At 39.0% G+C, this 23,404-nt stretch overlaps 1 protein-coding gene across 1 annotated transcript in view; it reads left to right on the top strand.

Annotated features, from left to right (window-relative positions):
- The window catches only part of NKAIN2 (sodium/potassium transporting ATPase interacting 2), a 919,670-nt gene that overhangs the window by 877,826 nt on the left and 18,440 nt on the right, over window positions 1-23,404 (top strand). Inside the window, exon 5 of the mRNA XM_046677804.1 lies at window positions 14,662-14,722. Within this exon, the coding sequence (XP_046533760.1) occupies window positions 14,662-14,722 (61 nt within the window). The remainder of the gene's footprint in view (window positions 1-14,661; window positions 14,723-23,404) is intronic.

Here is a 23,404-nt window from a genome sequence, read left to right as displayed (position 1 = left end):
TTTGTCCTTTTTCTAGTTCCTTTAGGTGTAGCGTCAGATTGTTTACTTGAGATTTTTTTTGTTTCTTAAGCAACAAGCAACAAAAAATTTATAGTGTATTACTATAAACTTCTTTCTTAGTACTCCTTTTCCTGCATCCGCTATATTTTGGTGTGTTGTGTTTTCATGTTTATTTGTCTTCAGATAGTTTTTGATTTCTCCTTTGATTTCTTTGTTGATCCAATAGTTGTTCAGTAGCATGTTGTATGGTCCCCACATGTCTGTGACTTTTCCAGCTTTCTTCTTGTAGTTGATTTCTAGTCTTATACCATTGTGGTCAGAAAAGATGCTTGATATGTTTTCAATCTTCTTAAATTTCTTTTGTTTCCCAACACATGGTCTTTCTTTGAGAACGTCCTATGTGAACTTGAGAAGAATGTGTTTTCTGCTGTTTCTACATGGAATATTCTATGTATATCTACTAATTCTATCTGGAGTAGTGCTTCATTTAAGGCCAATGTTTTCTTGTTGGCTTTCTGTCTGTATGATCTACCCATTGATGTAAGTGGGGTAGTAAAGTCCCGTACTCTTACTGTGTTGAGGTCAATTTCTCCCTTTAGTTCTGTTAATAATTGCTTTATATATTTTGGTGCTTCTATGTTAGCTGCATATATGGTAATAAATGTTATATCTTCTTGATGGATCACCCCTTTTATCATTATATAATGTCCATCTTTGTCTCAGGTTAATTTTTTTGGCTTGAAGCCTATTTTGTCTGATATAAGTATGACTACATCCACATTCTTTTGATTGCCATTTGCTTGGAGTATCATCTTCCATCCTTTCACTTTGAACCTATGAGATAAGATGGGTCTGCTAGAGGCAGCATATTGTTGGGTCTTGTTTTTTAATCTATCCAGGCACTCTGTCTTTTGATTGGCAAGTTCAATCCATTTACTTTTAGGGTGATTGTTGATATATGAGGACTTAATACTGCCATTTTATCTTTCCTTTTTTCACTTTTTCCTTGTTTTTTTTGTTTGCCACTTCAGTGTGGTGGTTTTCTGTGATATGTATCTCATTTTCCTCTTTTTTATGTTTTGTGTCTCTGCTCTGAATTTTTGTTTTTTGGTTACCATAGGGTTTGTATAAAAGCTCTCATAGATAAATAGTTCTTTTTCTGCTGATAGCATCATAGTATCAGTTGCCTTTGCAGGTTCTGTAGTTTTCCTCTTCCCTTTCTATGTGTTTGTTGTTGTAAATTATCCCTTTTTGTATTGTGAATTCATTATCAAATTGAAGTGGTTATAGTTATTTTTAATGCTTCTTTTCCCTTTGGCTTCTATGTTACAATTGTTTACTAACCTATTCTGATACAGAGTCTCAATTTTCTGATTCTGTCTATTTATCACTTTGCTCAAAGCTTTGTAAACCTTTGCCTTTTTGTTTCAGGTAGGAGAGCTCTTTTCAACATTTTTTGTAAATCAGATCTAGTGGCAATGAGTTCCCTAGCTTTTGTTTGTCTGGGAAAGTCTTTATTTCTCCTTCATATGTGAAAGGCAACTTTGCTGGATAGGATATTCTTGGGTGACAGTTTTTATATTTCAATATTCTGAATATATCATTCTACTCTCTCCTGGCCTATAGTGTATCTGCTGAGAAACCTCTTGATAGTCTAATGGGAGTTCCCTTGCAGATTATTGTTCTTTTTTTCTTGGCTGACTTTAATATTCTTTCTTTGTCATTGATTTTTGGCAATTTTATTATCATGGGTCTTGGAGAAGGTCTTTTTGAATTGAGATAACTGGGTGTTCTATTAGCTTCCTGGATTTGTATAACCAGTTCTTTCCCCAGGTTTGAGAAGTTCTCAGATATTATTTCTTTAGTTAAGTTCTCTGTTCCCTTCTCTCTCTCTTCTCCTTCTGGGATACCCATTCTCCTAATGTTTCCTTTTCTAGTAGAGTCGGATAATTCCCATAGAATTTCTACATTTTATTAAGTCTTAGTTCTCTCTCCTTTTCCACCTGAATCATTTCTGGTTTTCCATTTCAAGCTCATTAATTCCCTATTCCATATGATCTACTCTATTTCCAATGCTTTCTGCTGCATTATTCATCTCATTTATTGAGTTCTTCAGCTCCAGAATTTGTTTGGTTCTTTTGTTAAGAGTTTTAATCTCTTTGGTAAACTGTTCCTTCTGTTCATTGGTTTTATTTCTGAGCTCATTGAACTGCCTTTCTGAGTTTTCTTGTAACTAGTTGAGTTTCTTCACAACAGCTATTTTGAATTCTTTATCAGTTAGATAACAATCTTCCATGATTTTATGTTTGGTTTCTGGAGAGCTATTATTTTCTTTTTGAGATCCCATGTTACTGGGGCTTTTTGTGGTGCTTGCTGAGCTATTCCTCTGCCAACACTTTTGTTGTAGCAAACACATTTCTTATTTAGGTATAGCTTTGTTTGTTTTGTGCTTTTTTAAACAACAAAAAAATTTTAATCTTTTTCAGTAACATTGGATTATAACATTATATAACTGTCAGATGTACATCATAATATATTTCAAATTCTGTGTAGATTACATCATGTTCACTACCCAAAGACTAATTATAAATCATCACCTCACATATGAGCCTAATCACCACTTTCACCCTCCTCCCTCCCCCTGCTTCCCCATGGTAACCACCAGTCCAATCTCCATTGCTATATGTTTGTTTGTCATTTTTTATCTCCTACTTATGAATGGGATCATATGGTATTTGACTCTCTCCCTCTGACCTATTTCACTTAGCATAATACCCTCAAGATCCATCTATGTTATCACAAATGGCCAGATTTCATCATTTCTTATGTCTGAGTAGTATTCCATTGTGTATAAATACCACATCTTCTTTATCCATTCGTCCCTTGATGGGCACCTAGGTTGCTTCCAAGTCTTGGCTATTGTGAATAATGCTGCGATGAATGTAAGGATGTGTGTATCTTTACGCATTTGTGTTTTCATGTTCTTTGGATAAATACCCAGCAGTGGAATAGCTGGATCATATGGTAGATCTGTTCTTAGTTTTCTGAGGAAACTCCATACTGTTTTCCACAGTGGCTGCACCAGTTTGCATTCTCACCAACAGTGTACGAGGATTCCCTTCTCTCCACATCCTCTCCAACACTTGTTGTTCCCTGTCTTGTTAATTATTAGCTTTGTTTGTTTTGATTCAAACTTTTCAACCACTTGGAGGTTACAAGACTTTCTTTTATTTTTCAATAGATGGCGCTATAGCACTAGCTTTTGGTTTCTCTTAACTGAGCTGCCTCTGGCTATATTTGAGGATCTACACATTCCACCCTCCACTCCCTCTATTTGGGTTGCCACTAGCACTCTCCTCATTACTCCCTTCACCTCTTGGGGTCACTGATGGGTTGCTGTTGCTGGTCTTGCAGCAGTCACCGGTTTTGCTGCCAGGGGCACGGGGATGGCTGATGCATCCAGGATCACCGGGTTAGAGGCTTCCACACCATGGCGGGGCGGTGTTGGGGGTGGTGGAGAGGGAGCCACATTCTGCAGGCACTGCCTCAGCTATTGCCCCTTACGACAGACACCACTGCTGTTGGGATAGCAAAATCTTGTGCATACCTCCACTGCTAACACTAGGCTATGAATTATGGCCAGGCCAGGAGCATGGGCTTTGCCTCCACTGCTGCTCCATTTCCCATGGCCACAGGTGCCACTGTGGCTTTCTGGCTGGAGTCACACGTGTGCCCTCTGATGATGCCCACTAAGTCCTCTATAGCTAGAGGCAGCTGGGTCAGCTACTGCAGCTGGGGATCCAGGATCCTGGGCTCTGTCTCTGCTATTCCTCCATTTAGCCTCCTCTATGTGCTTTAATTCACCCACCATTTTGTGTACCAATGTGTGGATCTCTCCAGTATCCTGGTGTATTGTGCAATGTAGCCTTTGTTGGGTTATAGATGTTCTACTTGTTATAGATTGAAGGGGATAGACAAAAAGAATCCTCTCAGCCACCATGATAATGAAGTCTCTAAGATTTTTTTTCTGAATGTGAATCCATTCAGATTTTTAGAATCTCAAGTTCCCTTCACTTAAAAGTGTTGTCAGTTTTGCCTGTTGGATAAGTTAACAATGCCATGTAAGAGTGAAAAATACAGGATTTCAAGTTTGTAGACATGGATTCAAGTCCTCTCCTAACTATCTCTTTATCTTGGGACATCACTTAATTCCAGTAAGTGTCGGTTTTCTAATTTATAAATCATGGATGATGACAGAAACTCTCTCCTTTTTTCTGGAAAGAATTGATAGGGCAATAGCTATAAAGTTGTTAGCATGTACCCAGAACATAGTGAGCACTTCAGCGATGCTAACTATTACCTTGACTGTTAATCATTAGCCTTTCCTTTCCTACTTCCTGGGAAGTGAGTGGTTAGTTAGATGACTGGTTGTTTTGAGATTTAAACGTGGAAAATAAAAAAGTAAAACATACAAATATGGTTACAGTTTTTCCTAGTTTATTCCCAAATGGTAATGATCATGTTACCAGTAACTGATGAAATCTTTTCATTCTGAGGTAGTTGATGCATTGTCTTTCACCCTCCTATTTGTTTATGAGTTATGTAGAAAGAAGATAATCTAGGATTTATGTTCAAAAGAAGGTAACTCAGATAGAAGGGAAGAAAGAGTCAGTGAAGAACACCAATCATAGCCAAGTTCTGACTCCAAAGTTATTCAGTCTACCTAGATTACTGCTACACATGGGAAGGGTTGACAGGCCTTTTAAGTGACACTTTGATTCAGTTTCGTGCCTTTTAAAATTGCTTTGAGAAAAAAATAGTCTTCAAATTTGTGTCTTCGCCAATGCACATCTTATTCCCCTTGGGGGATCTTTTTCTGTTACTCTCTTCACTCCCATTCATCTTCCTCTACCACATATTGCAGCAAGTACTTTGCTTCAGAAGCCAGCTTCATTGAATGCAACATAAAATACCTTTTCGTAGTTCATAAAGCTTATTCCCACAGATGTCATGGTAAAGAGACCAATTGCTCTAAGGTTCCTACTTAACTATATTTTCCAAGCCCTAATAATACATCTAAGTGTACTATAACATTTTGAAGCAACTTTTCTCTCTAGCTGGTATGTTCTGATGTTTTCTTTTCATTTAGATTTTTCTTTTTAGAACAGTGAGAATACTATTTTTGTTGGCACTATGTTTATATAATGTTAATCAATAAACTATTTTTTATAATGATGAGTTTGTCATTTAACACCTCTTCTGGCACACATTATCTGCCAAAGGAAAAGATGCTTTATGAAGATTCGTCAAAGTTGGGTAACTAACTCTTTCTTACATCCTACCACATAACCAAACAGCCTGGACCAAGGATTCTGAACTATGAGAGAATAACATGTGCTTCTAAGCCATAGGGACATCCCAGCTGTCCATGCCAAAAATCCATAGAACCAGCAAGGAGCTTTAGGGCAGACTTATAGTTTGCCTAGTGAGATTTATGAATCTCTGCTATATTTCTTGACTCAGCCCTTTTTTATATAAAGAAACACTTAAATGGAGGTCAACTTCTAGTCTGGAAGATGACAACTGGTCAATTCCAGAAAGATTTCTATTGAATCTACTTAATATCTTCAGATGAAATTGGAAGGAATGACTTCTACCCAAACAGGGGCCTTTTGCTCACATATATACATCTCTGTTATTCTAGGGATCCTAGATGGCCCCAGATTCCTCTAGAAATGTGGGCAAGACAGAATCTTAGAGACCAAATATAGTGTCTTATTTATCATGCCCAAAATGTTAACTAGCCTGCTGTATTTCATCATTGTTACTTTAACATGGAGGAATAAGAGATATTTACTAATCTAGCATGGGTGGAGGTGTTCATTTCATTTTGTTCAAAATTTCGGCCAGACATATTCATTGTTTACATTTTACAGAACATTTTAAAATTGCACTTTCTTTCTCTAATGCTTCATTATAAATAAATCAGGATCCAAATATGTGAAATATATATAATCTTAAACTTAGTTTTACTATTAAAATAGTAGGATGTTGTCAATAAGTTGCTTTTTGCATTTCCCAATCATTTTCTCTTTTTGTTGAGATATAATTGACATATAACATTGTATTAGTTTTAGGTGTACAACATAATGCCAATTATTTTCAATGAGCAGTTTTAGTTAAGGATTCCCCTTATGGCTCCTATCTCAAAAACTGAATGCATCTTGTGGCTGTTCTGTTGCACTAGATCAGCTATTTGTTTGATCTCTTCCCAACTGACATATGTATAGAATCGTTGAACTACTGCTGTCAATACAGTTTTTAAAATTAATCAGATATTTAAACTCTGAGAGAGGTGTTAACCATGATAACATTTGAATTTTATTAGCTGTCTTTCACCCTGCCTGAATACCTTCTGCTCTGCTGGCTTGACTAATACATTAGACTCATTTGAACTCGGGTAACCTTTTGGTGGGTTTGGCCTGAAGAAATCTCCCAGTCTCCAGAGGGCAATTTATAACGGGAATTATTGGTTAAGCCAGTGTTGGCATTTGGTTCAGTCCATTTCCCAGCCTTAAGTAGATAATACAAGTTTGCATGTACATCTACTTTTATTAAATCTTTTAAAAAGTGTTTAATACAGTCATGCTCGATGATGCGGCGCAATACCTAAAGGCTAGGGTTAAGATATGTTTCTGATCCTCTGAAAAGCTTTTCTGACTCAGTAGGCTGTGAACATTCACAATAGCCCTAAAGGCAATCCTCCATGAGTTATTGTAGGTTGATAACTGCACCTGGATTACTCGTAGCAAAGAAAATTTGCAACATGCTCCCTGAGAGTCCAGCCAGTGGAATAGTATGGGATAAAAATCATCTGGTGGACCACAGAGATGATACACCAGCCCACATAAAAAACATTTCACATAAAATACCTTCATTAATAACACTGATATAATCATATTAGAATCCTTTGCTGAAGCTCTCTCAAATTATGGAAATGGAATAAGGTGCAAAAGAGCAAGTAAAATCGTTTGCAACTTAAAAGTATATTTTGTGAGGGCATAATATCCTTCTGTTCAAATTCATATTACAAAAAGCATGGGCTTATAGCGTCTGATATGAATTCAGAACAAAAATAGATGATTTAATTTAAATGAAATATAGAACTAATTTATATGAGAATGAGATAATTGCAGATAAAAACTGGTGTTTGCTATTCCCCATCTCCACTCTCAGCCAAAAAAGAGTGTTGAATAAGGATTCCACATTGTATCAACATCAAAAACTATTGTGGCCTTCTATGCTGGTCTAAGGTCTCAGAATTAAAATGTGTCTTTGTACTTAAGAAAACAAGTGTATCCACCTTGTTTAAATATATTTGCAAATTTAGAACTCATAATACAAAATATTTTTAACATAACTAATAGTACCCTAAAATGTAGTATTTTTACATTAAACTTTTTATGTGAGATAATTGTATTTTATCATACAAAATGCAATTGTATGAAATAATACAGAAAGATCCTATATACTCTTTACCCAGTTTCACTGGCACCCACTAATCTATAATGACTATAGTTGTGTCATGTCAAGAATGTTATGTAAGTGGAGTTGTGCAATCCTTTTGGGATTGGCTTTTTTCACTTGGTATAATTCTATGGAAATTCGTGCAGGTTGTTGCATATATTAATAGTTCCTTCCTTTTATTGCTTGTATTCCATGATATGAATATACCACAGTTTGTTTCACCATTCACCCACTGAAGGACAGCTAGGTTGTGTCCAGTCTTTGGCTATTATGGATAAAGCTGCTATAAACATCTGTGTACAGTTTTTTGTGTAAACATGTCTTCATTTCTCTGTGACAAATGACCCAGAGCCCAATTGCTGGGTTGTATTGTAGTTGTATATGTAGTTTTTTATAAAAAACCTCGAAACTCTTTTCCAAAGTGGCTATACATAAATCTTTCCCTCTTTCTGTTTTCAAGATTTTTGTCTTTGGTTTTCCAAATTTTGAACATCATGTATCTTGGTGTGAATTTCTTTGGGTTTATGCTGTTTGGGTTTCACTCAGCTTCTTGAATATGTAAGTTCATGTCTTTTGTCAAATTTAGGCAGTTTTGATTTCTTCGAGTACTTTTTCTGTACTGCTCTCTTTTTCCTCTCCTTTCAGGACTCCAGTGACATAAATGTTAGATGTTTTATTGTAGTCCCACAAGTCCCTGAGTCTCTATTCATTTTTCTTCAGTCTACTTTTTTCTCTCTTGTCCATATTGTGTTATTTCTATTGTTCTGTCTTCAAGTTCTCTCATTCTTTCCTCTGTATCCTCCATTCTGCAGTTGTTTCTTTTATTTTGGTTATTGCATCTTTTCAGTTCTAAATTTTCAATTTGGTTTTTCTTTATATCCTCTATTTCTTTGCTACGACTGTTTATTTTTTATTTATTTCAAGCACGTTCATAATTGCTTTGTTGAAGCATTTTTGCGATTGCTACTTTAAAATATTTGTCAGGAAATTCTGACATCTCTGTCCTGCAGCTTTGTGTTAGCTTCCCTTCATTGTCTTTTTTCATTCGGGCTGAGATCTTCATCCTTATTGGTGTGATGAGTAATTTTAAATTGAAACACGGACATTTTGGGTATTGTGTCATGAGACTAGATTTTCCCTAAACCTTCTGCTTTAGTTGGCTTCCTTTGATACCACTTTGAAACGGGAAGGAGAGACATGGACTCATTTCTGCCAAGTGGAGTTTAGAAGTCCAGGATCCCCACTCAAACTTTGTTGAGACCCAAGGAGGGAAGGGCTTCTCATTAAGGCTGAGACGGAGTGGAAATTCCTGCTCTCTACTCAGCTTTCACTGATACCACTAAGGCTAGGAGGGGTAGGAGTGCCTTGTTCCTGCTCGTCTGACACCATAGGGGCATGAGATTGGCCTTAATACTGCTCGGCATTAATACAAGTTCTGATTCTCCAGTAGGGCTCCTCTGACACCACCAGAGTTAGGAGGGGAGGAGTGCCTTCTTACTACAGGATGAGGCTAGAAGTCTAGATGCCCCATGTGGTGCCTACTGACACTAGAGAGGGGGACTTCCTCCTTCCTGGCAAGAACAAAAGTCTAGGCTTCCTGCCTGACTTCTCAGCACCACAGCCTGGCCTGACGGGGAGTCTTTGCTCTCCACTATTTGCTGCTGTGCTTGGGGAGGGGGGCTGCAGTTTTTTCCATGTTGTTGGCTAAAGAAGACCTGTTATTATCTTAAAAATTTTTCGTCTGCTAAGCTATCCCTTTCCTGATTCTCTGGCTACAGAAAGCAGGCTTTTGTTTCAGCTTTTTTATCTGTGCCCATTGGCATGTCTGGGTTGTGGGCTTCTTGAGCTCCAAGTCTAGTATATATGAGACAAAAGAAAAATAGAAAACTCAGTCCCATGTCCTTCCTTTGGTCCCAAGATTCCTAAACAGTCTACCTTCTTTCCACCTTTCGGGGTCTTCCTTTGTGTGTTTTATCTACATATACATATACGTGTGTGTGTGTGTGTGTGTGTGTATGTAATGTCCAGGGGATTTAGTCGTACTTATTGGGAGGGTTGGGGAAAAAGATGTCTACTCCAACTTCCTGGAAACAAAAGCCCAAAAGATACTATTTTAGAAACTAAGGTTGTTATATTTTCAATTACTACAATTGAATCTTTTTAAATACTTACCAAAGGCTTTGGTTTCCCCTTATCTATTAGCTTCTAAGTGAATTTCTGGGACATACAATCATAATATGGTTTGTAGATACGAAAAAGAATTTTAACCTGATTTAGTTATAGAGAGAAAATATCCTTTCTTTCAGCCGGTAATGATATCAAGATGATAGTAATTCCCCATCAGGTGAATTAGAAGTGAACAAATCATATTATATGTATTGAGGTGAAAAGATGAATAAAAATAAAAAGATTTAGGTTTAGCTCTGCTTTGAATGCCAAAGACTAAGACAACTGTAATATTTTGGTTTTCTTACACGTGGATAATTGTATGTTTGCCTAGTGTAATACCTCTGGTACCTTTCATTGTTATTCTATCTTTAAAATAAATAATTTTATTTTAATTCCAGGTACTCAGATCTATTATGACAACATGGGTCACTGTTCTCTGCTTTGGCACCGTTACTCCCTTCACTTCACCCAGCTCCTCTGACCTGGGGCCACTTGTTCCTCTCTGAACATAATCCACGTCTTCCCAGAGCTGTCCTGAGTTCTGCTTGGAACGTGTCCTCTGCTTTCCCCTTGTCGTTCCCTCTCAAAGCCCTCCCACCTCTCGAGGTCCGTCTCCAAAGTGCAACCTACAACCTACCCCGGGAACGACTTGCCAGTTCTTGGGGAGACAACACGTCAATTCAGTCTTAGAGGATGAGTTCCAGTTACTCAAAGGTGCAAGGCTGAGCAAGGAGGGGAGGGAGCAGGTATAGAGCATTCGCAAGCTTTGTTGGCAGAATATGTTAATGAGTTAACAGAGGAGGGAAACCACTTTATATTTGTTAACAAACCACCAACAGCTTAATATTGGCATTGTAGGGGAGGAGAACATTTCCTCTTCCCAAATGGGGGTTCGTCTGGCTGGAGAACGAATTAAATTCACATGAGACAGAATAGCAAGAGAAAATTAAACAAAGCTTTATGAGGAACCATGGCCCAGGGCCTTTCTTCCCGAAGGAAGAAAGGGCACCAAAGAAGTGGGGTGCACAGAGTGGTTATATACCCCCAAACAGGGTGTTTCACATGTGATTGAAATGTCCCTCCCACAATAGTCACAAGATTGCCCTGATGGACACAGCAGGTAGTGGTCGGCTATCTCAGAGGGCGTAGCCGGAGGCAAGTCTATTGTCTGGAGCTGGGCGGTCACAGGTGAGCGCAGCAATCAGTTCCTAGCCTAAGGAAAGATGCTTAATCCTTAAAGAAATTCCAACGTTGGGAGGGGGAGGGAAGTCAGTTACAGGAGGTTACCAGACAAGCACAATAAAATGCAGATTTAAGTCCTTGCCTTTGGTATTAATTAAGAGTTTCTAGAGAGAAGGTCATCTCCTTTCTTCTTTCTGGTACAGAGAGGGAGGCACCTTTTACAGATAGAGATTACCTTACAAATGTAAAGGTGTCCTAACAAAGGGCAAGTTCCATTCCTCAGAGCCTCCTTGCCTGTCCCAGTTTACCAAAAGCAATCAGCTTCAGATAATCCTGATGCCAAAGAGACATATCTTGGGGTGGCCAATTCCAGGTCCCCACAGCATCAATTCTGAGACCGGGAGTGATGGGGAGTGAGGCTAGAAAAGGAGCTAAGGATCACGTTAGGAAGGATGTTTATTTCATGAAAACTTTTACACTTTTTCAGTAGAAGACAGGGTGCTCCTTAAGTATATTGTGTAGAAAATGACAGATTTGCAATTTGATACATACTCAAAGCTCTCCAATTATAGCCCAAATGTGCCTTCACAGCTTTTATTTCTGTTGCTCTAGTATGAGGTCCCCAAACTCTCAGATGGAACTACTGGCTCTTCCCTGAACACAACCCATAGCTTTCCCACTTGAACTCACTCTGGAAAAGCAAGAGCCATTTTACCTCTCCTCTGCAAAAAGGTATAGCATCCTTCCAAGAGTGGTTGTGAGAATTAATGAGCTAATGTGTGAAAGCCCCCAGTTTACTGTTTGTCACTTACTAGACAATCAATTTCTTCCTTCCTCCTGGTGCTTATCTTAATCTACTTCAAATTACAATCACACACATATCCCTGCTATGAAATTGCAAATTCCATCAGGATAGGACTGTGTCTAAAGCAGTGGCTCTAACCTGTGGTAATTTTGCCTTTTAGAAGACATATGGGAATGTCTGCAGACACTTTTGTTGTCTCAGTTGTCAACTGTCTTGTTTGTAGGATGCTACTAGTTAAACATCCTACAATGCATAACAGACCCCACGAAAAAAGAATTACTCAACCCAAAATGTCGATGGTGCCAAGGTTAAGAAACCTTGGCTTAGCTCATCTTTACAGCCCAGGTAGCAAATAGCAGAGTTGCACATCACAGGAGGCATTCAGAGTTGTTAAAAATGATTGGAAACCCCTTTTCTGTAGGCAAATTTTATAAATGCTATAAGGAAGTAAAAATTAAATAGAAATTTATATGATGTAGGAAAATTGGAAGATAACAGAGGTTTATGAATCTTGATTAATTTTGGAGGAATAAATTTCCATCTGTCTTTAGAAGCAACCAGTTTAAAAGCTAAAGTGCCCTTAATCAGCAAGCTTTTGTAATGAAATGCAGTAGGATTTCCTTTTATATCAAAGGAGGTCCCCTGATAGTTAAAGAATGCAACCAAATACAATGAAAAGGTCTCTGGTGAGCAGAATACAGTGTCTGGGCTGCATCTGGGAGAGTAGTTCAGTTAATAATCTAGAAACTAGTAACACTTCAATGAGGAATCTAAACTTATTGGTCCTGAATCTCGGAATTCATCAATGCTCTTTACCTAGATTTTTATTTCAAAGGAATGAAGTGATGAGTAAGAATCAAAAAAAAAAATCGTGATTGGGAAAAAATTGCTTTATAGATAATGCAAGTAACAAGTACCTAAAACGGAAAATAAGAGCTAAACTACTGATAAATCCTCAGCACTGAACCATGATGGCGAGGACTTCATGTGGAGGAAAGGGTGGAGCTATAGACAGTACCCAGGGGACTGAACAAAATGCATAGCCTCTTCACCTAACCATAGCCAGATCCAGGTACCAATGACAGAGTACCCATTGGACTGGGTCACTCAGTGATTAGAGCATTTTCATGGGTCTTTGTGGATAAAAAATTAAGAAGTGTTAGCCTAGTCTATTTTTCTAGTACCCATAAAAATGCCCAAATCACAAAAATGTGGTTAACTTGTCTGTTTTCTTTTTATAAATCGTGATTTTGTTTGAGCAAATCAAAATCTTTTCTAAAGCCAAATGGGAGACACTGGTTTTTAATAGTACTCTGTATTCTAAAGATAAAAACAATGATCCTGATGATCCTCTTATATAAGGAAAGAGTTCTTATTATCACTATTTTATTGCCAACAGCAACATATAAGTCAAAGTGAAAAACGCTAATTTGATATTTTTTTAAAAAAGAAAACTAACTGCTAATATAGCATCAGTGCTGTTTTCATTTCTCTCTCTGTCATATGCACAGGGTCAGATACTACACGGGGGGAGGGGGAGGGAGTGCGCACTCCCTCTTCTCCCAGATCTGAAAAGAAAGGCCATTGAGGAATGTGTTACGCAGGTCTTCTATTCCATCATTTCCTCCCCCAAGTAAGGTCGCCGCTTCTGTTCCAGGAGCCACTGTTTGATCCTATGCTAGTTCTCTTTGGAAGAGAGCTAGAATCTGCCAGAACATGCTTTCTCCTTCAAACCCCAATAAAGATTTTCTGAAGTTCCTTTTAACTGGATCTCTTTTTGTCTCCAAACAGTTCTGTGCTCATTAAATAACTATCAGTGTACTCTCTGACGTAAAATGTTCTGCTCATACCTTCCAAAAAGATCGTTATCTCTCAGCTGATGAAAAACAGCTTCATTAGGCTTCCTTAGGCCATCAGGGCAGCTCCTTTTTTCTCTGTGCCTTAACCTCCTGATGGAAGACTGCAGCCTTTCCTAACAGCCCCTTTCCCACACCAAATACTACCACGTAGAGTCAATACTCAGCCGGAGCAATGCCTTTCTGAACTGTCATCATGAATAATCTTCATCACTGTTCTGATCATCATTCTGATGAAACTGGCATATCTTTAAAGATTTTCCCCCAAACTGTATTATTTTGGGGAAAAAACATTTTTTTCTGCTTATCAGGAAATTATGTTAGTTTCCTTCTTTCCATCAACACTCATATTGACTAAATAAATATTATACTGATATGAGGGAATACAAAACCGCTCAATCTGAGGGAATGGATATCAAAAGACTTCGCTATGCTCCTTTACAGGTACCAATTTCCCTGAGCAAAGACTTCCCTGACCATAGGGACCTTTCTGTAAGGATGTTTCAGAAAAGATGATTTGATGTGTGCAATCCCAGTTCAATGCATTGTGATGCTCCTTACCCACAGGGTCCACCGCAGCGCTTCTCTGTAGCATGTTGTCCTAATTACCCTTGGATGCTTTGGTTCCTGGTCCAAGTCTAAATAAGATTTTTTTTTTTTTACTTACAAAGTGTCCATGCAACATACCATGGAACCTCCTTAATATTTTTCCCTCAAAACATTTTTCTGATGGTCAGTGAGAGTCCAATTTTAGAATCTAAGGCTCTTGGCAAATGAAGGGAAATGAGAAGTTTATTGGCACAAATGGAAATGCTATTACATTAACGAATGACCATAATTCTTTTTTCTTCATGCACCTCAAATAACTTATTTTAGATTGCTTGGCAATTAACAAATCTTACACAAAAATTCAGGTCAGAGAAAAACAGAGCAATATGTTTGTTTATAAGGCAGAGACGTCACTTGGATCAAGAATCCACACTGGAGTCAAGATCCAGCCTGATAAAACATTTTGGACGCAGAATCTAGTCGTAAACTGCATGCCTTTGAAAAGCCACCCCCCAGTGAGGTCCGGTACTGTTGCCTTTGCCTCACGTCTAAAGCGTCTTTGTTTTGTTTCAGCTGGCAGGGTTCGTCTACGCCTGTTATGTTGTGAAATGTATAACTGAAGAAGAGGACAGCTGTGAGTATTAAAGCTCTATTCTGTTTCTTTCAAGTTCAAAGCATCTTCTTTTCTGCCTTCTACCAAGCCTTCCTACCTCTCAAACAATATTCCCCAACACAGCATTAGAACAGGGGATAAGCCATTTGTACCAGTCGGGCTGAAATGTTTTTCATAAAAGTATCCAGCATATTGAAGAGATGGAGAAACACCCGTTTGGAAAACATATTCCTTTCTTTTCATTGAAAAATATTTTTAGTCTATTCCTCTTATGACAATGCTAGTGGAGAATATAGAGAGGAAATTGGAGACAGAAGTGATGTTTAAATGTGGTTAACCTGTTTTCTTTTTTATAACTCATTTATTAGGTATTGATAACTAATCAGTTTCACCCAGGGCTACAAATTTCAATAATCAACCATTTGCAATAGTTACTAAAATTCTCCAAAGAACAGACTTCAGATTAATTCAAGAAATTTGTCTTCAGGAAACCAAATGTTCGTTATTTCTTTTTTGTTCCTACAATTTGATACACATGGCCAGAACTCTATGTCTGAGTTTCAGCATTTAGTGCTATTGCTTGATCCAGGGTGTCGACCGCGATGCTCTCTTACAAGCCTCCAAGTGGCTCCCTTGTCCTCTGCTCTTCTAAAAATTGCAGGTAGAAGGTTTCATCCTTCCTTGCCCCCTGAGGATGTGAAATAGGAGGGCTGGAAGCAGTAATTCTGTTCTCTGGGTATATCAAGCATACTTACCCGTGCAGCTATATTTACTCTGAGGAAAAATCAGAGTTGGGAATCATTTTTCTTGGTTTCCAAAAATATTCCTAACAATTGGGGTTTCAACAGTGGGGAAAAAGACAAGACTCCACTGCTCTGACACAGGATGATTTGAGGAAAAGACCCAAAGAGAAATGTGTGTTTCTTTTTCACTTTCCAATCATACTAGAAAGGAGGAGGCAGTCTCAAGTGATGAATTAGAAGAGGCTCTTTTTCAATCACACTCAATTTGATGGAAAATCAGGAATATACAATGCATAGTTTACATTATTTTGTGTGTAAAAGGAAATGATGGTCCTTTAGATAAACATTTGTAAAATACTCCTCAGTGTGTCAAGTGCTGTGTCAGGCTTTGGAGATTTTAAGATTAGTAATACACAATCTTTCACCTCTAGGAATTTGCCATCTAGTAGAGAAAAGCAAACACGTGAACAAATAAGTACAATAAAACTTCATGGAGTGTATACTCAGGGGAGACAGGAAAGGGACTAGGAAAGATTTCAGAGGGAAGGACACTCTTGAGCTTGCTCTTGAAAGATGAATAGGCATTTGTTGGGTACCTGATATGGGAGTAAGGGAACCCAGGCAAAAAGTGAAAAAGCACCAAGGCATATCACAGCCTGCCATGTTGGGGGCAGAGCAGCCAGATAATATGACTGGATTGTATCCTGTGCTAGAGGTGGGCACCCAGAGAAGAGTGGAAAAGAGAGCATGGATGAGATAGTAGAAAATGGTTATGACAGAGTGAAGAGTTTGGATTTTATTTTGTATAACATGCTGGCAAATCAATTAGCAGGTAGCTTATAAAAAGAGAGTAATATAATCAGAAATGTTCTTTAGAAAAATCACATTGGTATCAGTATGAAGGGAAGACTTTGGGATGGGGGCAAGATTAGGGCAAGAGAGTCTACTTAGACACCATGAAAATGACTAAGGTACAAGATGATGAGGTTCCGGACTAAGACCAGTATTGGAAATGGAGAGGACAGATATGATATGAGACATGCTAAAACAAAGTGATTAAGGGGCTATGGATGGGTACCATGTAAGGGACAGGGAAGAGACTGATAAGATTCCTGGGTTTCTGGTATGAGTGAGTGGGTAAGTGGAAGTGCTCTTGAGGAAAATAGAACGGGGATGTGATAATTGGTTCAGTTTGAACAAGTTGAGGTTGAGGTGCCTTATGAATATACAAGACAAGGCATCTAGTAAGCACTTGTCTTGTGCACAAAAGATTTAGTCAAAGGTTAGGAAGGGTAATAGATATATGGATTTTATAATGTATGGACTCCACAAACTATGTAAGTTGATTCAGATTTCACCATTCAGTGTCTTTGCTGTGACAAATCCTTGATGAAGGGAAAGTCTACAGATTAAATTTTATATAGGTGTTGAGCTTTCCTTAGACTATATAGTTTGATTTCATTTCACAATGATACCCGTGCATTTTTGTCTTCAGAAAATACTGACACACCAAGTCTCCTAGACAGATAATCAGTATCTCTCTAGAATAGTGCCTCCCCAAGGGGATCTCAGTAAAGCTAGATCCATAAGATATACCGTTCAAAAGAGATTCCAAAGCCAAGTAAGTTTATCAGTGAAAATTTAGAATGCACATTTACATATTAACATCTCTGAGAGTCCTGCAGTAAAGAAATATGTTTGATTTTTCCTAATTCACAGTTTTGTTTTAACCATATTATGTGGGTGAGGTAGAGAGAAGCCAATGCAGATGAAAGAGAGAAACCAGAAAGAGTTTTCCAGTTTCATTATACTCACAGTTCCCTGGGGAGAACATCACATGCCACGCGGGGCCACTCAGGAAGCAGTAGGTTTGGTGACAAGGCAGAGAGAGAGCAGAACTGTGGGCAAGCGCCTTTATTGTGGTTTCCAGGGAAAGGAATGCAGAGTAAGTGGGTTCAGGATTGGCCAGCAGTTTGAAAGGGGCACCCCATGAAACTCGTGTTCCCGCAACTGTTAGAGAATATGGCTTGAGGCTATCTAAAGTCGCCAGAGGTTTTAGGTGAGCTAAGTTTAGTTGGGAAACAGCCAGTGGTCATTTTGTAGCTGCTAAGGCATCAATTTATAGAAATCAAAAGTTTGGTTAATATCCCAAACATGCAAACACAAAACTCTTTTTCACAAGAAATCTTCATGTTCCAGAGAATAAGGGAATTATTTTAGGGAATTCTGTTCTAGATCAAATGTTGACCAAAGCCGTGTAAATCCAAGGGTTTGTGAAGTCACAAATACCTTTTGGAAGGTCAGTTTTATCTTTCAAGCATCTAATAAACTATTTTCCCAAAAACTCCAAAAAATAATGCTTATGTCTTTATATATATTTTGACCGCAACCCCTTATCTGCCTTTGTTAATCTAAAACATAAGCAGACTTCTCATAGATAATTTTTCTAATTTTAGTCTTTTTGCTCAGTGGGTAAGATAGGAACTACTTTTATTTTTACATGCAAGTAGACTGAAGCTTACCTAAGACATTCCTGGGGCCACTAACCAGCCTGAAGGACATGCTCCTTTGGGCCAAGTCTCTGTCCAGTTAGGTACATTTACTTGTGGTCATTCACACAAGACAGTTATGAGTATTCGTTGAGAACAATGCTGTGGACTGATATTTCCCATGTATTATCATTGTCTTGGTCACTTGTCTGTATGTTCACCTCCAGACACTGCCTAGAACATATGGCTTCCAATGCTCAAGAGTATAAAAAAGGTTTGAAATTTCTAATTTTGGGTCATTATATTATAAAGAAAATTATTTTAATCCTTTGAAAGCATTCTGGCAAAATGAAAGTAAAATACACACAAATGCTCTCAGACAGTAAGCCCTAAAGTATGGGGAAAGTTCAGTGTCTATGTGAACAGGGAAAGGATCTCTGTGTGTCTATTCAGACCTGCTGTGGATTTGAGTGAAGCATCTAGATGGCAGTGGAGTGCAGGGGCAGGGGCTAGCTTTCCGCTTGCCTAATTAGTTCAGTTTCCGTTCCTCAGAGCCTCATGAGAAACAGAGAACGGTTTTGGTTCTGCATCTGTGCTGAGAAAGGATTGTGGAGATAAGGGCCCAATTGAAAGAGTAAAGTATTTTTGATGTTAATAGGAAGCTGACCAGCGATGTGCTCTGTTCTGATACTTCAGGCCTCAGCAGCAAGTGTAGCCAGATAGCTTCAGAGGAGAAACTTCTGGGGAGCAGTGGAGAGGGTTCAGTCTCCATCAGCAAAGACTCAAACCGGGACTCCACGAAACAGCAATGACTCATCGTTGACCTATAGGGAGTAAGACTGCGGGCACAGCAAATGCCTGAGAAGTTTCTTTTCCTTGTTTCTCCTTTTAAAAAGTATCACACTTACCTTTCTAGAGCCAAGTTTGATTAATATTTATATAGATACTTTAATGCAAAGTTGTTGTTTTTACAATGAAAAAGCCTGGACCTTGAAGTTTCCATCACTAGCCCTTTCATTATCTAAGCCAGAGCCGCAGCGTGATAGCTGGCCAATGTGCAAGCTCACAGACCACCACTGCCCTCTGCTGTGCCTGCCAGGAGACAACAACCACCTTCGGGGCAGAGGTGCCAAATAGGAAGATGGGGGCACACCTGCTCCCATGTGTTAGTTACCTGGGGCTGGAATAACAAAATTCAACAGACTAGGGGGCTTAAACAGCAGAAATTTATTTCTCACCATTCTGGAGGCTACAAGGCCAAGATCAAGGTGTCAGCAGGTTTGGTTTCTTCTGAAGCCTCTCTCCTTGGTTTATAGACAGCTGCCTTCTCGTTGTGTCCTCATATGGCCTTTTCTCTGTCTGTGCATGCCCTCAGTGTCTCTTCTCTTCTTATAAGGACACCAGTCCAGGCCCCCACCCTTATGGCATCATTTAACCTTAATTACCTCTTTAAAGGTCCCATCTCCAAATGCATCATGTAGGGAGGTGGTCAGGCATTCAACATATAAATATGGGGGGACACAATTCAATCCATAACATCCCATATCCAAACACACACACACACACACACACCATGTGACTCCTGGATATTTGAAAATACCTCTGGGGAACAGAGTGGACTAGGTGTGGCTCCCTGGCTCATCAAATGCCTGTGGGTAAGAGGCTCCAGGCTGTAATGCTACCCGCCTCCCAGGCTCCACACTCATGGCCACCAGGCAGGAGTTTCCGGTCAGCATCTCCCGCTGTAGGGTGGGGTGATCTGTCTTCAGATGAGTAACTCCTCACCAGTAAAAAAGCAGGGACCCTGCTCCAGAAGGTGTGCCTGGACACTTGAACCCTATTTGAGTGGGACAACCATCACAACATACTTTGATATATTTGTTCATGAAAAGGCAGTGATATGTCTTAAGAGAAAAGGCTTTCTCCAGGAGAGCGGGCGTCCCTCGCTGAGCTTCTTTGTGGATGGCTCTTCACTGTATCATGTTACCAGCCAAGCTGTTCTCCTTCTGACCTCCAGCCTTTTCCATTTCCCTCTACTTGTTCTCTTTTACAATATTCTCCGCTGTGCCTTTTATTATATACGTGGCTCTTCTCTCACTCAATTCTTAGCTCTTCTGCTCCACAGTTGGATGTCCACTTAAAGTGATAGAACTAAGAATCTATCTCTCTGCTTCATCATCATTGTTAGACGTGACAATTAAAAGGAACATATGCAGGGGCCAGCCCCATGGCCGAGTAGTTAAGTTCACAAGATCCACTTTGGTGGCCCAGGGTTTCGCTGGTTCAGATCCTGGGTGAAAACCTAGCACCGCTCATCGTGCCATGCTGAGGTGGTGTCCCACGTAGCAGAACTAGAAGGACCTACAACTAGCTTATCCAACTATGTACTGGGGGGCTTTGGTGAGAAGAAGCAAAAAAGAAAATTGGCAACAGATGTTAACTTAGGGCCAATCTTAGGAAAACAAAAACGAAGACATGCAGGACCAGCCCTGTGGCGTACTGGTTAAGTTCATGTGCTCTGCATCAGCAGGCCAGGGTTTCCAGGTTCAGATCCTGGGCACAGACATAGCGCCACTCATCAAGGCATGCTGTGGTGGCATCCCACATAAAACAGAGGAAGATTGGCAACAGATGTTAGCTCAGGGCCAATCTTCCTCACACAAAAAAAAGAAGGAAAGAAAGAAAGGAAGACATGCAGCCATGGAAAACATCACTAATCCAGAATAGAAAAAATCATCATATGAATTCTCAATTTTTATTATGTTTTCTCATAAACCTTTGGCTTAATAGTTAAACTAAAACTGAATACTGGTCCTCTGGAAAATGAGTCCATTTTTCTAAGTAGTCACTATCTTTACTAAAAGAAATTCAACGTATTTGCAAATGTTATTAAATATTCAAATCATCTGGGGAAAGATACAGAATGTTATTTTAAAAAAAATAATATCCTAAGGGGACCTACTTTGAAAAAAAAACATTAAAAAATGAACTCTGGATGTTTATACTTGTAGATACACACATGCACAAACCCGTCAACCAAGCACAAATGCACAAAAACCTGTCCTGAATTCTCCAAAATCAACTGGCCTGGGGATAAAAGTCTCGATCGATTGATAGACTCTTTCATTTGAAAAGCAAACCACAGGAAATTATTCACTTCTCTGAGGCTAATAATTTTCTGTTATTTTTGTTTGATTTTTCCTCTAAAGCCTGCTGGCCTACACTTCTGTGTATTGAACTCCACGCTCTATGTTTTGATCATTTTTCCAGTCTGTCATGATCTTGGAGTTTGGATGCGATTCTCTGAGCACAGTCACACACACTCTCACTTGTGGGGGAAGGAGGAGGACGCCCCACTTAAAAATACTTGTTTCTCTCTGCTTATAAAGGAATGCAAGTTTACTGCAGAATGTAGAGAAAATACAGACAAACAAAAACAACTCAAAGAAAATTAGAATGACCCATAATTCTGAATTCTGGTTCTCAGGTAACATTTCAGCGTATTATATTTCTCCTAGTCTTCCTTCTTCCCTTCCTTCCTTCCTTCCTTCTTACCTTCCCCTCCGGCTCCTTCCTCCCTCCCACCCTCCCTCCTTCCCTGTCTATCTATCTATCTATCTGTCTGTCTATCTATCTACCACTCTATCTTGTTGTTAGGGCCATACTACACATTCTGTTTGGTAACTTGAGCTTTCTTTCTTGTTATTTATAAATCGCTCTTCAAAGGTAACCTTAGGGACAGGCAATTAGCAGTTCAAAAAAGGTGCCAAGGTCTTGGGTGCCAGGATGATAGGTAGAGTTGTAAGAATGATGTGTCTATTTTACTTTTCAAGTATCATACTCAAGCAATCAAATGAAAGAGTGATATATCGTTAGTATGTTATTGTTTCATGATCTCTTTATAACATTTGTGTTGTGATTTTGAAGGTGACTGAATAAAATCATCTTATCTGCATCTGCCAGCCTCCCACAAAACCTGAACTTGCCATTTCTTTCCCCATCACTCAACAGAAACGCATACTATTAGAGCCTGGAGCCCCAGACTTTGAACACTACTAATCTCTAGCTATGCTCTACAGAATTTTAGTGGGGCCAAGATAGAAAGTGCCACCTTGCTCCTTCCCAAAACCCCCAAAGCACAGGAGCTCTGCATTTATTTAATTTTACAACTTTTTATTCTGCTTAAGATTTCTTTTGGACTAAGATACTGCAGAGTTTTAGATGATGGAATACTGCCCACTGCTCTATTTCAACACCTTAATTTTATAGACCCATAAAGATTCAGTGACTTTCCCAAGGTCACTGAGCTTATCCGTGAGCTTCTGACACGAATACAGCACCTATTGACTCCCTCAGGATGAGAGAGTTTGAGGGAAGGCCGTCAGGGACCACACCTGTCTTGACCACAGCTATATCCTCAGCGTCTAGCATATCCCCAACCTGGAACCAAGCTCAATAAGTATCTGGGAAATAAATGCATCAATCCGTCAGCTCTCCACAAAGATTTCTTGGACTATATGGAAACTGCTGAGCAAATGTGACGTGTCCTTAGAGCCCAGTTTATTCTAAATAAATCAATAACCAATTATAATAAAGCACCTTTTGTCATTTTCTAAACAAATGAAAGAAAAGGAAAAAGAAATGTTGTCGCATGTGAAAATAAAAGCCTGAATAAATGATCAACACCTGAAACAAACCCCTGCATACACATTTGCCTCCTGTCAATCACACGCAGGATCCCACCGGTGACAAGAGCATTGCCTAACGGGGAGACGCGTAGTTTTCCCATTGTCTTCAAAATTAGCTTGCACTGGTCTCTTTTTCAGCCTGCTGTTAAATTACTCCCCCTTGTGGTACTAAGGAGAAAATATATGAGCTTTATTTTTAAATTTAGATATTCGGGTCAAAGTTGAGTCTGATTCCTCAGCACCCACTAATTCTTATTTTCTCATAATTTCTTCTCCATTATACTATACTGCTTTTCACTCATACACACACACACACACATATTATGATCATCTTTAAGTAAATCTAATATTCCTAAGTCAAAAATATGGGTGAAAGAAATTGATTCATTTTCTATCCTCTGTTGATTCAGAACAATCAGGACCTTGTTTCTAGATCAATGTTGAGGTAACACAATTCAGACTAACAAAGAAGGACCTTTAACTAGGGTGTAATAACGGAGTTATTTTATGCAGAAAATATTTCTGTCCGGATTGAACAGAAGTTATCCAGTTGATGAAGACCACCTAAGTTGTTTTAATCAGCCTCAACAGAAAAGAAAGCCAGAGCATGTGAATGGAAGAAGTGGTGAAATTTACAGAAACGATTAGAAGAAAAATCTTCCATTTTGATTATTCTGCTGCTTATTCCAATTCTGCAGATACCCAGGCCACCTGTAATGGGTGCTCTCTGCTCATTTCCCCTCCATCTCTCTCTAGACTCACACTGATAACAACATGAGAAAG

Source organism: Equus quagga, chromosome 11 (assembly GCF_021613505.1).
Source record: "Equus quagga isolate Etosha38 chromosome 11, UCLA_HA_Equagga_1.0, whole genome shotgun sequence".
Taxonomy (NCBI): domain Eukaryota; kingdom Metazoa; phylum Chordata; class Mammalia; order Perissodactyla; family Equidae; genus Equus; species Equus quagga.
The sequence above is the reverse complement of the archived record's forward strand: the minus strand, read 5'-3'. Positions and strand labels throughout refer to the sequence as shown.